The 14,290-nt window shown below is 32.6% G+C and overlaps 1 protein-coding gene across 6 annotated transcripts in view; it reads left to right on the top strand.

Moving 5' to 3' along the window:
* Nucleotides 1-14,290, top strand: part of LOC105466907 (serine peptidase inhibitor Kazal type 5) — a 106,773-nt gene that overhangs the window by 48,384 nt on the left and 44,099 nt on the right. For all 6 annotated transcript variants that reach the window (XR_978512.2, XM_011716093.2, XM_011716094.2 and 3 more), the window contains 4 exons: nucleotides 6,912-7,039; nucleotides 9,025-9,088; nucleotides 9,976-10,103; nucleotides 11,647-11,710. Coding sequence is in view for 5 of the 6 variants with exons in the window: in XM_011716093.2 (XP_011714395.2) it covers nucleotides 6,912-7,039; nucleotides 9,025-9,088; nucleotides 9,976-10,103; nucleotides 11,647-11,710 (384 nt within the window). In the remaining variant the exon portion in view is untranslated. The remainder of the gene's footprint in view (nucleotides 1-6,911; nucleotides 7,040-9,024; nucleotides 9,089-9,975; nucleotides 10,104-11,646; nucleotides 11,711-14,290) is intronic.

Below are 14,290 nucleotides of genomic sequence, written 5' to 3'. Positions count from 1 at the left end.
TTATTGAAAATTGACCCAAGAAGAAATGGAAAATCATAATAGACTTACAGTTTAAGTAAAATAGATAAATAATTAAATTTAAAAAATGCCCAAGAGCAGATGACTTCATTGGCAATTTCCGTTATATACTGAAAGGAGAAATAATATGAATCCTTTACAGATTCATTCAGAAAGAAGAGGAGACACTTTACAGCTCATTATATCAGTCCAGCATTATTCTGATACAAAATGTAGAAGATATCACAAAAGCAGAAAACTACTGACAAATATTCCTCATAAACATAGACAGAAAAATCCGTAACAAAACACTGGCAAACTGAATCTGCAATATCAAAAAAAAATAAATAATTACCAAATAAGAAGTATCCCAAGAAAGCAAAGTTGGTTTAGGAACAGAAAATCTATTAGTCGAATACACTATATTAATGGAATAAAGGGCAAAACTACATGATTATCTTAATAGATGTTGAAAAATCACTTATGAAAATCCAGCACTCTTTCAAGATGAAAACTCATACAAATATTATCAATAGAAGTAAGCTTTTTCAGTCTGTTAAAGAACGTCTGTGAAAAATCTACAACTAGCATTATAATTAATGGTTAGAGAATGAATGCTTTGCCTTTAAGATTGAGAAGAAAGCACAGGGTGGTTTACTGTCACCACTGCTATTCAACATTGTACTGGAGGTTCTTAGCCAGTGTAAGGCAAAATTAATTAATTAATTAAATACATTTTTTTTGGAAATGAAGCAACTATCTTTAATTCCAAAACATGATGCCATATGTGAAAAGTTCTAAGGATCCACAAAAAGAAAAATTACTAGAACTAATAAATGAGTTTAGTAAGATTTCAATGTGCAAGATTAATAATACAAACTCTATTGTATTTCTATATACTAGCAATGAACAATTTGAAAATTTAAATATTAATTTCATTCACAATAGCATAAACATGTAGAAATAAATTTAACAAAATGAGTTCAAGACTTATACACTAAAAACTATGAAATGGTGCTGAGAGAAATGAAAGATCAAAATAACTAGTGAAATGAATAGTCCATGTTCATAGATGAGAAAACTCAATATTGTTGAGATGGCAGTTCTCCCAATATTAATCTATAAATTCAACATATTCCCAATCAAAACCTCGTCAGGCTTTCTTTTTGGTAGAAGTAGAGCAATTGATCCTACTATTTATATAAAAAATATTGGGACACTTAACAGTAACTGAATTTAAATTTTGTTATAATGCAATAATGATCATAATAGTGTGCTATTATTTCAAGATAGGCATAAAGATTAGGGGAATAGAATTGAAATTACTTACTTTTATGGTCAGTTAATAGTTAACCAACATGTCAAGATAATGCTGAGAAAATTGAATATAGTTAATTTTAAAAAACAGAATTTTACCTTATACCATACACAAAAATTAAATTTTATTTTAGTACTAAATGTAAAAGCTAAATATATAAAACTTCTCAAGTAAAATATCGGAGGAAAAAAGTCATGAACTTGGGTTAGGTAGAGTGACTTCAGATATAAAATCAGAAGCACAATCCATGAATACAAAATTAATAAAATGAAATTGTAAAAATTGCAAATTTGTGTGCTTCAAATGACAACAAGAAGTCAATGAAAAAGCAAGTCATAGACAGGGAGAAAAAATAGTCACAACTTATAAAGTAGGTAAGGACTTAAATTGACAAATTATAAAAACCTCTTACAACCTTATAAGGAGACAACTCAATTAAGTATAGATATTACACCAAAGATAATAAGCACATAACAAGTTGTCCAACATCATTTTTAGGAAAATGCTAATTAAAACCACAATGGGGTGTCACTACACATACCCACTAGAATGACTATAATCACAAAGACAGAAAATACAAAATGTTAAGGGTGTGGAGAAACTGGAACACATATAGATAGAACGGGGTAATATACAAGGTTACAGCCACATTGGAACACAGTTTGAGAACTTCTTAAAGATTTAAACAGATTGGCCATGTGATCCAGAAAATTCAGTCCTAGGTATTCAGTGAAGTGAAAATACATGTCCATAGAAAGTCAGGCATGTGAATATTTATAGCAACATTTTTAAAAATAGTTCTAGACTGAAAACAATCCAAATGTCCACTGCTGGATGGATAAACAAAATGAGTATATTTATACATTGAAATATTATTCAACAATAACAAGGGATGTGCTGCTGACAATTTTGCAATACGGATGAACTTCAAAAACACTATGCAAAGTGAAAGAAGCTAGAATTAAACAATTACATATTTATAATTCAATTTATATGAAATGTCCAAAAAGGGCAAATTTACAGAGTCAGAAAAAAGTTTAATGATTGCTTGAAGCTGGAGCTGGGAGCTGGGACATACTGTACAGAAGCACAGGGGAATCTCGTGGGGTGATGAAAATATTTTAAGACCAGGTTCTGATGATGGTTGTACAACTCTATTCATTTACTAAAAATCATTGAATCACTTTCAGTCACTTTAAATGGGTGACTTTTATAGTATGTAAGTAATACCTCAATAAAGCAGTTTAGAATTTTGTTTTTCAGTTTATATAATTGTAACTGCTTTGGAATGATTTGTACATTACTATTATTTAATACAAGTTGTCCTAGACCTTCAGAAAAATAGACTGTAAATCTATTGGGACTGAGTTATTTTGGGGTGGGAATATCTCAGACCAATATATCAATTGGATTAATGTTTATTGACCTGTTGTAACAAAGGTAGTTATCTTATACTTTTTTTGTAGTCATATATCCAATTTGGTTTTCAAATGTATTAGCATACTGATACTTATAAAATGCTTTAATCATATTAATGTCTCAACATTTATTTGGTTATTTTTAACTATCATTCCATATATTTTTACTTTTCATATTGCTTTTCTCTTTGGTCAGTCCTACTAGAAATCTTTTGTAACAGGTTTTTTGATAATATTCTCTGTTGTTTCTGTTTTCTATGGTGTTAATTCTTATTTCTTTATGTTCGTTGCTGTTTATTTTACAATGGGATTGAGGAATACTTTAAATTTAATTTTTAAAAAATTTCTGACAAATATATTTAAAGATATTAATAATTATATATCTCAGGAATTATGCTTTAAGTATTTCTATTTATCATTATTTTCCAAACACTTCTTAATTTCTCTACCCCAATGTTATTTAGTAATAGATTATCTAATTTTCAAATATGTGGAACTTTTAAATATTTTATATTAGCTTTTAATTTTATTAAATTTTGGTAAGATAACATAAATAATGTAGTATTTATTATATTTCTTAATACTTTGTGACCTAACAAATATTCTGCTTTTATGAATGTTTTATACATTCTAAAAAAAATGTTTATTTTCTGTTTCTTGGCTGTAGTTGTTCATAAAAATCTAATGGCTTAGGATTCTTTTTATTTTACTTAATATGTAAATTTCTGAGAAGTGTTTGCTTAAATCTCTAACTTCAGTTATTGATTTTTAAAATTCTATTACATTCTATTTGTGTTGTTTGACATATTTAAAGTCTATATTATTAGGTGAATATATGCTCATGATTGTTATACTTTCTTGTTCTTGTTCTTGTCTTTTCTGACTTCATATACTGTCCTTTTTCTCACTTATGACACATTTTTGGACTAAATTCTAATTTTTAAGTGTTAATTTGCTGCATATGTTCTCTTCTTATTCATTTTTGTCTTGTATATTTTTATTATCGTATTGTTTTGATACTTGCATGCCTTTTAGTTTTAATTTTTCTCAATACATGGGTTGATTCTTTTTTAAACATCCAGTTACCAATTGTCTCTTAATTTTTAGGTATAGCCCATTTGTATTTACTGTTATTTCTGTTATAGTAAGACTCGGTTCTTTCCTTTTAAAAATATTTTCAGTTACTATACTTAGTAATTTCTTGTTTCTAGCCTTTTTTGGGTAGTGATTTACTTTCGTTTTTATCCTGACTATCCCTAAACAAACAGCCATTGTTTGATTATTTATTCTATTGCTAATATCTGTGTCTGTTGTCAATATCTCTGTCTTCTCTCCAAATGTATGTTAATCTGCTCTCCATATATTTTCTGTAAACACAATTTTGTTATTAACTTGATTTTAGTTTAAAATTCTTATTGCTTTTCTCTCTTTTATTCTTGTTGTTGTTAATTATAGAAATAGTTCCTTTCTTCAGATATTTCTTTCTATATTTATTTCCTTCCTTTGGAGACTTCTAATTCTATTTTAGATGTTCTTTAGCTTTTCCTTTTTTAGAAAAATAGTTTCTTATTTCCATTGCCTTCTAGGAGAATTCCTTGATCTGATCATCTGGTTTACAGGTTCATTATTTATTTGTACTTATCCCATCTTTATTCTACATATTGCTAGATTTATTATCATTTGAATATTTTCCATATTCAAAATTTCCACTTTGTTCTTCCTTTATAACTTGTTTCTTGTTATTGTTTTACATTTGTTTATGCAGATATCTTCTCTTATCTCTCCACAGGGTAGTTAGACTTGATAAAATATTTTTCTGCCCATTCCAATGTTTCTACTTCAATTGATACATGTTGTTTAGTATATTCTGTTTTTTACTTGTCAGATATACAGATATTTTATTGTAATATTCCATAATGGCTGTATTTATTTTTTCTGCTAAATTCAGTTAGGTCTTGTTCAATGTCAAGCTTCAGTATGTAGCCCTTCCGGTGAGTATAAGGATAGAAAAAGAGACAAGACCCAGAGCTGGAGGTTCTGAATCTATTCTTTTCCACTCTAGTTTACTGTCACTTCACCAGGTCAGGAATCCATGGTAAGCTCTCAGGCAATGTCAACATTAGGAAGAGGTATTTTCTGTAGGTTGTGATCCACCACCTAGGGGTTTGGAGGGAAAGGAGGTGTAGTCATAAATCCTTGCACCTGTTTTCATCATCTCCCAGCTGGCCTTTTGACTCGCTCTGTCATTCCCCTGTCTACACCTGTGACCTAGTTAGTATGTTGCTGTTGATTTTCTGGTTAAGGGGGATAGCAGTGATTGTTTTGAGTTAATTGCTTTGATCTATAATTTCCCTATGCTTCTGTAGTTTCTTCAGGAATGATTTTTGAGAGAAAACCAATAGCCATCCTGTTTTTTCTTTATGCTTCAGTCAGATTTCCCTTCTTTCTGTCAATTCCTTAAAAAGGACAGTCTAGTTTCCACCACAAATCCTTTTCAATTGCCATTCTCTATGCCTAGAATGTTCTTCCCTCAAATTTTTAATGGTTGACACAGCCTCAATAATCTCATCTCACCTAAAATGTCACCTTTGTAGAAAGACGTTTTTTTGCTGCTATATCTAAAATAGTCCTCATTCTGATCACTATTGTATTTTTCTGTTTATTTTTGAAAGCACTTACTGTAATCTATAGTTGTTGTACATATCTGTCTCTTTCTATCAGAATGTAAGTTCCTTAGAATATGTATTCCATTTTTTTCCTCTCTCTCTCTCTTTTATTTTATTCTTTTCTGTGGCAGCTTCACAGTCCAGAAGAGTGCTAAAGTGTAGCTAATGTGTAATAAATTTTGTGGGAAAATGAACAAATAAATGAATGAAACAACATATATGGCCACTGCTTATCTTATGTTCAATCTATTTTTAACTTCTTTCTAAACATATGAATAGTGGAGTATGTTCTTTAGCTTTTCTTTTCTATTTTCAGTTCTTGTCCTTCTAGATAAAAGCTTCTCAACCTGATCTTCTGTATCCTACTTTTATTCTTTATATTGTGTGACATACTGATTCGTCATAGGTCTACATTCTAAGTGTTTCATATTTTTCATTAAAATGTCTTTATTTTGACAATGATGACATGAAATTGTATTTTGCAATGTGATATTCTAAAGAAAAATTATGCAGTTTTATTATTTGGTTTTAGATAAAAGTTAAATTCAAGTTAACTCTGTATCTTTTTTAGCTAGGTCATTTCACAATAACAAGTTGCCAAATAGTATTTCATAAGAATTCACTTGATCCTTACTGCAAATCTGGAATGTAGGTAGGGTATGAATTTCCATTTTCCTGATGAGGAAAGTGAGGTGCAAAGAGGTGAAGTGAGTGGGTGGCAGGTCTGAGGCTTGAACACTAGTCTTCAGTTACTACTCTGTGCATTTGTTTTTCTTTACCATCAAGTTTGTTCCTAAGTATATGTCAACGTTATTAGAATAGAGATTTGGGCTTTCTCCTGCCATACCTAAAAGATGCTTAGTTTTCTTGGCTTGTCAGTAGAGAAAACATTGAAAACAGCAACAACAACAACAATAAATGGTTCTGTGCCAGGCACTTTTCCAAGTGCTATACATGAATTAACATATTTAAATCCCTATATAGTCCTGAGAGGTTGACGAAATTATAACCATTTTGCAAACGAGGACACTAAAGCATAGAGGTGTTAAATAACTTGTCCAAGTCCGACAGCTTAAGCAGCAGACTTAGAAATATGAAACAAACAATCCTGCTCTTAATTACTATCCTAATCTATAATTATAGAAACTTTACTGTATACTTTACTAAGAGCTTTCATATCCTCTACTGGACCTCACTACTACTCTGTGGAGAAGGCAGGCAGGATTGGACAAACAGTATGCCCAGTTTCAGAGCGGTGACTTGGCCTACTTTGCCCAGACAGCAAGTGGCTGAAGTGATACTGAAATTCTTTCTTTCGAAATCTAATTTTCTCTCTGTTCTTGGATCACGCTTTATTGCCCATAAATTTATTAGCTCACTATAGCCTTCATGATATGTTTTTTCTTCTCCAGCAATTTACATTATTGTGGGCTTAAAATGTTAATCTATTTATACATCTAAGAACTCTTTTGTCTCTTATATTTTGATGTTCCTTGATCATGTCTTTTGCAGCTGAATTGTGATGATTTTAAAAAAGGAGAAAGAGATGGGGATTTTATCTGTCCCGATTTTTATGAAGCTGTTTGTGGCACAGATGGGAAAACATATGGCAACAGATGTGAACTGTGTGCTGAGAATGTGTGAGTATTCTCTGAAGTAGGCTTTCTCCCTAAAACATGTTCTCTCTATAATTACATGACACAGTTTTTCCTACAGTCTTTAAGATAACGATTCATTGCGTGGGAGTTAGCCATTCCTAAATTATTAGTACCACTTCTTTTACTACTCTGAAGGCAAATAAAGGTGTATAGCATAACACTTTATATTTATGTATGATTTATCAGATGGTTATCACTTTATGAAGTAGACAGGATAGGGAGATTATACATTATATGTTCATAATCTATAAAATGTTACAGTTTTTATATTTAAAATATATAATAAAATATAGATTTAATATAAAACATTATAGAGTTAATATTATAATAAAATATAGATTTACTATTTTATAGTCTATAAGATATAGATTATATGATTATAATCTATAACAGAATATAGAATATATTTATGTAGATACACATACATATATATGTATATATATACATACACACATCTATCTTCTATCTATCCATCGTCTATCATCTATTTGTTTATCTGTGACTATACCCTTTTTCACAGAGAATTATTTCATCATCAAATTATGTTTATTAAGTGCTTAATAGTATGTAATATTAGAGTAGATAATTGGGACTTTCAGTATTAAATTGCTTCCCATTTCTAAACATTTACCAAATAGCTAAGGCATCTTACTGTCCTATATCTTGTCCGTGTTTTGTTCTTTCTCCACCCTAAATGCTAGGTTTGGTTATCAACTGTCTTCACTAACAAGGTGGCATACCTGCTTTGCAGGTTCTGGCTTGTGACCTCAATCTTGAATTGTCTGGTCTTAAGGCTTTGCAAATATAAAAACCAATGTTTATGTAGGCTAATGAGGGATATTATAATTATTCGCTTTCTGAGATCCTGTAAGCTTTAGCTCTCCTTGCAATAAATATTTTCAGCAAAGTAAAACTGCATTAAAACACTCTCATCCTTTGCATGATGGTATTTTCAGAAATTCACTTTAAAATTATGTCCTCAACTCTCACCAAGGGTCAACATAGAGAAACAGAAAACAAACATAGATACATGAAGAACATACAGATTTTTATCAGATATATATTGTGTAGCACAAGTATGAGCATGCTATATATTTAATCTTACCACGTCTTTATGTGGGGAATCACGTTATGAGTCTTTAAATCTCTGGTCCAGGTGTAAGTTTCTCTCTCTTAATTTCTGGTATATTTCTTTGTACTATGCAATGAGAATCATACTTCTCCTTGTGTTGTTTTCCTCGCAGCTCTGGCTGCTAGGAGGCTCTATGATAAAATTGAAAATTTGATTTTTATAGTGCTCTCTCAGCTGATATCCTTTGAAATACCCTTTTTTAATCGTTTTTAAATATTTAGTTTTTTCTTTATGTTGCTTTTACTAAATTTTTATTGTTTAACAGATATCATCATTGTCATCTGCTTTAACTTTTGACAGATTAGAAAATATCTCTTACGTTTGTGGTTCTGTGTTTTCAGATATACTTTAAAGGTCTACTAGACTGAATAAAATTAATTATCAAGACTTCATGTACTTTCTATGGAAAATAAAATACTAGTCTTCATAACCCAAATAAAGAGTAGTATAATGGGATGTTAGATAATGAAAATTTGGCTTTGTTTATTAAAAACAACAAAGTTCCTTGGGGACTGAGGGGTATCTACTATGCAGTTACAAGCTTTACTTCTCCCCATCTTCTGATGTGGATCCCTCCTCTAAATAAAGGTTAAAAAAGATTTCTGTAAATGATACTTACAAGTCTGAATCTTTACCATCTCTTCCATGTTAACTACATTTCTCTGACTTTACGTTATAAACAGTGGTTTTTATTAGAAAAAGTAATGAAATAATACTATGTGGCAGCTGTTTTCAAGAGCAAAGGATAATGACAATGCAATGTAGAGCGGTTAGGTTTGAATGGTGGGAAGTTCTGTGATATTAAACTGCTGTGTCTACTAACTTTTGATTCTAGGAAAACCGGGTCCCAAATTGGTGTAAAGAGTGAAGGGGAATGTAAGAGCAGTAATCCAGAGCAGGTGAGGTCAAATGTCAGTGTGATGGGAAATACTGGGAGGCTAACTTCAAATAGGAAGTAAGTGCTCTCCTCTTCCTTCTTAGGTGGGAGGCTTGGAAGGAAGTAATTCTTGCTTTATGTGAAATGGAATATCCGGTACTGCCCACTAATATGAAAAAGCTAATTATAGTCTCTGAAACTGGATCAGATTACTTTGGTGGTTAGATCTTTGAATCTATTTCTGCTTTCTATTAAAGAGAAGAAGAAGAAATAAAAGGGAAACTACATATGCAGTACACTTCAGTCACTTAGCCTGAGTTAAAACCCTAGCAGTGTCACTTGCTGTTCGGAGAACTTGGACAAATTACTTAACCTAAAATGAGATTTGAACTAAAGAGATTTTTTTCTATGATACAATTTTGTGAGCCTGTGATGGTAGGGGAAGGGGAAGGAAGAAAGGATCTCATACATGTCACACTTGTCTTTTTCCAGGTGAATGATTTTCCTAATTTTCAAGGTCTGATGCCCTTTTTATAAGCTTCCAGAGCACCTGAGGTTACTTCCACCAAGTCATTTAGCATCATGCTATTTTAAATGTCTCTTTTTATCATCTAGGAGATTGGGAGCAAGTTAATGGCAAGGACTGTGCTCTGTCTGAGTTCTAGCACACAGTGGGTTAGCTGTTTACTAAATAAATGAATAAACAAGTAAAAAAGTTTTTAATTTAACCACATGAATTATAGAGTACTTACTGAGCTACATCTACACATGAGCTACATCTACACAGCTGGTACTGCTCTAAGCGGCCCACAGCAATGTTAGCGGGACTGAGTTCTATAATAGTTCTGAAAACAGTGTTATCAGCATTACAATCTTGGTAACTTTCCAGTTCTTTTCCCTGTTCTTCAGGATGTATGCAGTGCTTTTCGGCCCTTTGTTAAAGATGGAAGACTTGGATGCACAAGGGAAAATGATCCTGTTCTTGGTCCTGATGGGAAGACACATGGCAATAAATGTGCGATGTGTGCTGAGCTGTTGTAAGTAGCATCTTCCCCTGGTGGACTTGATGATGATGCTCTTCGTTGCTGCCCTGAGAATCACTCTGCTGGGAGATAAAATCATTTTCATGAAGCATGCAATTCTTTGTCTTTACAATGTAAAATAGCCTTTCTCACAGAATGGCTTCTTTTCTTTTTCTTCATATCATTGATTGAAGTTTCTTAAAAGGAGAGAATAAGGTGGCATGTTAGTTATTAAGTTCAAGACTCTTACTTCTTTTAAATTACAGTAATTTGAAAATGCGTAGTGTTTTATAAGGCACAATATTTTAAAATTTAGAAAGCACTTTCTTATGGAATGATCTAGGTCAGTCGTTTGACATCCATTGCTTCATTTGGGCATATGTAGAGACCCTTCCTCAGTAATGTGAGGCTAATTAAAATAATAATAGCAATAATGCCATGTGTCTGAATCTATTTATTAGTTTAAAAGGTGGAACACGGATCATTACGAAAGGAAGGACTATTGGGTTAATCTTTATCTGAGTGCCTGGCAGTGCTTGGACATTGAAGAGGCAGATGTGGATAAGATCTAATTAGTCTTTAATATTCTGGCTGTTAAACAATGTTTAGATTATCTAATTCATGTGCCAGCAAGCCTTCAATTGCCATATTTACATCACTAGAACTTTAAAATCAGGACAGAGATTTAACTGATTAGTAAACGTCACACCTGCCTTTGAAAATTACAGTTAGTCCTTGTAGAATTCAAGGACATGTCCATTCAGGTTTACAAAACGGTGATGATAACTGGTTTCCAGACAGGAAATCAGCCTGATTTCCACTTTCTTACCTAGGAGACATGTTCTCTCAGTGTTCAAATCTGTCCTAATTCTGTGTTTTTTTTTTTTTTCTTTTTATGCATTACGTGAAAAGGGGAATTTGACCTCTCTAACTCCTGGTTTCTTCCTCTGGGGAACTGAGATAGCCACACCTATCTCCAGGATGAGATGCTAATCAAATGATAGATGTGAAAGGGGCTTAAAGCTCGATTCAAATGTAGCTTTCATTAACAACTTAATATTTTTACATGAAAGCAAACAAATACTTTACAAGGTATACAACATTATACTTAAGGGTGTGGATGGCAATGCCTGAAACGCTCAGTTTGGTTTCACCCTTGTCACAACATTATTTTAAAGCTCTTGGTTCTGCCTGTTAAAGGGAATTTTCCTGACAATCTTCTGTTTGTCAATCAAGGTGTCACACCCATTCAGTTTTACAGAACAAAGCTTCTAATTGACTGTCAGTGAATCAGTTTCACACCCTTTCTTATTATAGGCAAGAAAGCTAATTTACAGAAAGCAAGTTTCCCAGATCCACTATTGCTGTCTTTCTGCCTTTTCTTATCTTTGGCAATTTCTCTGGCTCAGGCATTGAAGACAGGGAAATGCTTGTCTCTTGTAAGTGGATCATTTTCAGCAAGTCGTAGCAGAGGATATGAAAGTGTTTAGCACAGGACTGAGGATACTGAATATATGATTGAGTCATAAACTGACCAACTGTTTACTTTTCTTAACAGTTTAAAAGAAACTGAAAATGCCAAGCAACAGGGTGAAACTAGAATTCGACGAAATGCTGAAAAGGTAAAATGACTCACCAACACGATTTGGTTCTTGTGGCCATAAATATTAACAAATTTATGCCTAAACCTTTAAGTAATGAAATAAAGTCGTTGTCTTTTAGTATTATATATTTTTCTTAATATCAAAATTCCCCAAATTGACTGTTCCTAGAATATTAATCATTAGATTCAGATTGAAAACAGCATTTCCTACCTAAGGCCCAAAATGTGCAATTTCCACCCATGTTTCTCCAGGCTTCCAGCCCCCAAAAGAAGGTATAAGATAGAAAGTTTATACAAACCAAACTCTGCTTAATTTCTAGCAGCCTTCTTTTTGGTTTAGTGTAAACCCATTTTACTCTGAATAAATTGTTTAAAAGTGGCAATATAATATAAATTAAACAGGAATAATTTTAAAATTATGACAGTCTTTTAAACACTATATCCACTGGTGCATTTTATGTGTAATTAAATTGACACAAGTTGAAGTTATTAACTTTTCCATTGTGATTATTCTGTTCAGAAAAACCTGCACTTACAAAGGTCCTGGTTCTGCTAAAAAAAAAAAAAAAAAAAAAAAAAGACAAATTTTTAGATTGTGTTTTAAACAATATCCTTAAAATTATTTTTTTGAAATTACTTCATAATTTAATTATTCAATCTAGTATAAAATGTTTTGAATAAGCACTTTAGGTAATATAGCCTGGATTTCTTAAATCACCTACTTTCAATGAGAGGGATAGCAGTTTCTTTGCTAAATGGCTAACCTCTTGTTGAGAAGTCAGAACACTTGAGTTTTAACCTTGGTTTTGTCATGCTGTGGGTGTGGGAGACTAAATAAATAATCATCCTGGGCCTTAATTTCCTTGTCAGCAAAATAAAGAGGTTGGATAAATGACCTGAATTTTACCTTCCTGTTGGACTGTGATTCTACATCCTGCACACTTTTGTGCTAATACAAGTGCACTCCTTTTTGAAGATCGTAGGGTTTATGTTTTCCTAAAGGAAGAAACAAGACCACCTTTTGGTAGTCAAGAACTAGCCCTTCAGTTTGTAATGCTTATTTAATGAAGCAAAGCTCTCACCCTAAGTAGGGTGTTAAAGGTTTACATTTAGGAAAACTAAGTATTCAGAACCATCTACAGTTTATGCAACACTTGCCAAGGATTGAAAAGGAGTTCTTTTGTGGTGGTTGTTAAATTTTAGTCTAAAACTTTGGGTCATCCAGTGATAGTTAACATTTTATTGCTTCATAAACACAGAGAGTTATTTTCCTTTGTTTTTCATCAGGTCTCTCTGTGCTTCCCTCTTCCTCTCTGTGGCTAGGGTCATTGTTTTGTGGGGTCACTGGGCACGATGTTGTGAATAGGACTGCTTTATTGTGATGGCTCAATATGTTCCCTATAATTAACTTGTCACTAGGTTGCATACACAGTGTTTCTTCAGAATCTCCTTGGATGAGTCACAACTTATAAACTGAAATTATCATTGTTTCTTTTATGAGAATCATTGAGCATTAATTTTGTATACCATGCTGACTATCAGGTGACTGTCTTCTGCGTCTCTATTTCTAGATTGTTACAACCATGACGCTTGGAGCACATCCATTGCTCCTCCAAAAATAAATACCTTCTTAATAGGAAGCAGTTAGGATTCTCTGTTAAAGCATCCCAATGGAAGTTGAATTATTTTTTTTAAAAAACCAAAGAATGCTAGATCTAGAAAAGATCCTACAGAGCATCTGTTCCAAAAACCTCATTGTAGAAGTAGTAACATTGTGTTTCCAAAGAAGGGACTTGACTGTGGTCTCCCAGTTGGGTGAGAGGCACAGTGGCCCAGGTCGTTTGACTCCTAGCCATGCTCTTTATGCCCATGTTTTCTTGCCTGAAATGGAATGATGAAGGTCATACAGTTGAAAAGAAAGTTATAGACCAGGACTTTTTGTAGGTCATATTGTAGTACTATATCCCACCACAAAATGTTTAATGACATAGAGATCCCCAAGCCTAGAGTAGCTTAGAGTATCATTTTTTTTTTTTGTAAAGTTTAGCCCTCATCACATAGTAGAGCTTTCAAAACACAGAAAGTAGCCTGAAAGTAGTGAACCAAAGCATCAGGAAATCTGAAAACAAATCTTTCTTGGATTTTTTTTTTTGGGGGGGTGGGAGAGTCACTCCTTTTTTAGCTCTTCTAAATCAGTATCAGTCTTGATGATCTATCCATCTAAGGTGAGGGTGAAAGGAAATTAGATGTACTGTCTCTCTACAATGTCAGAAATGATCATGGATAAAGCAGGCAGAATACACAAAAATTATCCACAGATCCATAGAGAAAATCAACTAAAGTAAGTGTAACACTGTTGGATAGCATCTTGTTTCTTTATACTTACAAACTAGGTTGAATTATTCTTGACTTGATCCATATTAAGTCACTTTTAGACACCTCATCTTCTCACAATTGTTTGTGTGTGTGTGTGTGTGTGTGTGTGTGTGTGTATGTGATTTGGCTGCTGCGTTTTGTTGTGTTTGTGCTGGAACCTCATGAAAGAGATCCCCGGATGCCTACTGATTTGAAAGTTAAAAAGAAATACCCAGTTTTAATC

This window comes from Macaca nemestrina, chromosome 6, assembly GCF_043159975.1.
Source record: "Macaca nemestrina isolate mMacNem1 chromosome 6, mMacNem.hap1, whole genome shotgun sequence".
Taxonomy (NCBI): Eukaryota; Metazoa; Chordata; class Mammalia; order Primates; family Cercopithecidae; genus Macaca; species Macaca nemestrina.
Note: the sequence above shows the minus strand (reverse complement) of the source record. Positions and strands in the feature narration are given on the sequence as shown.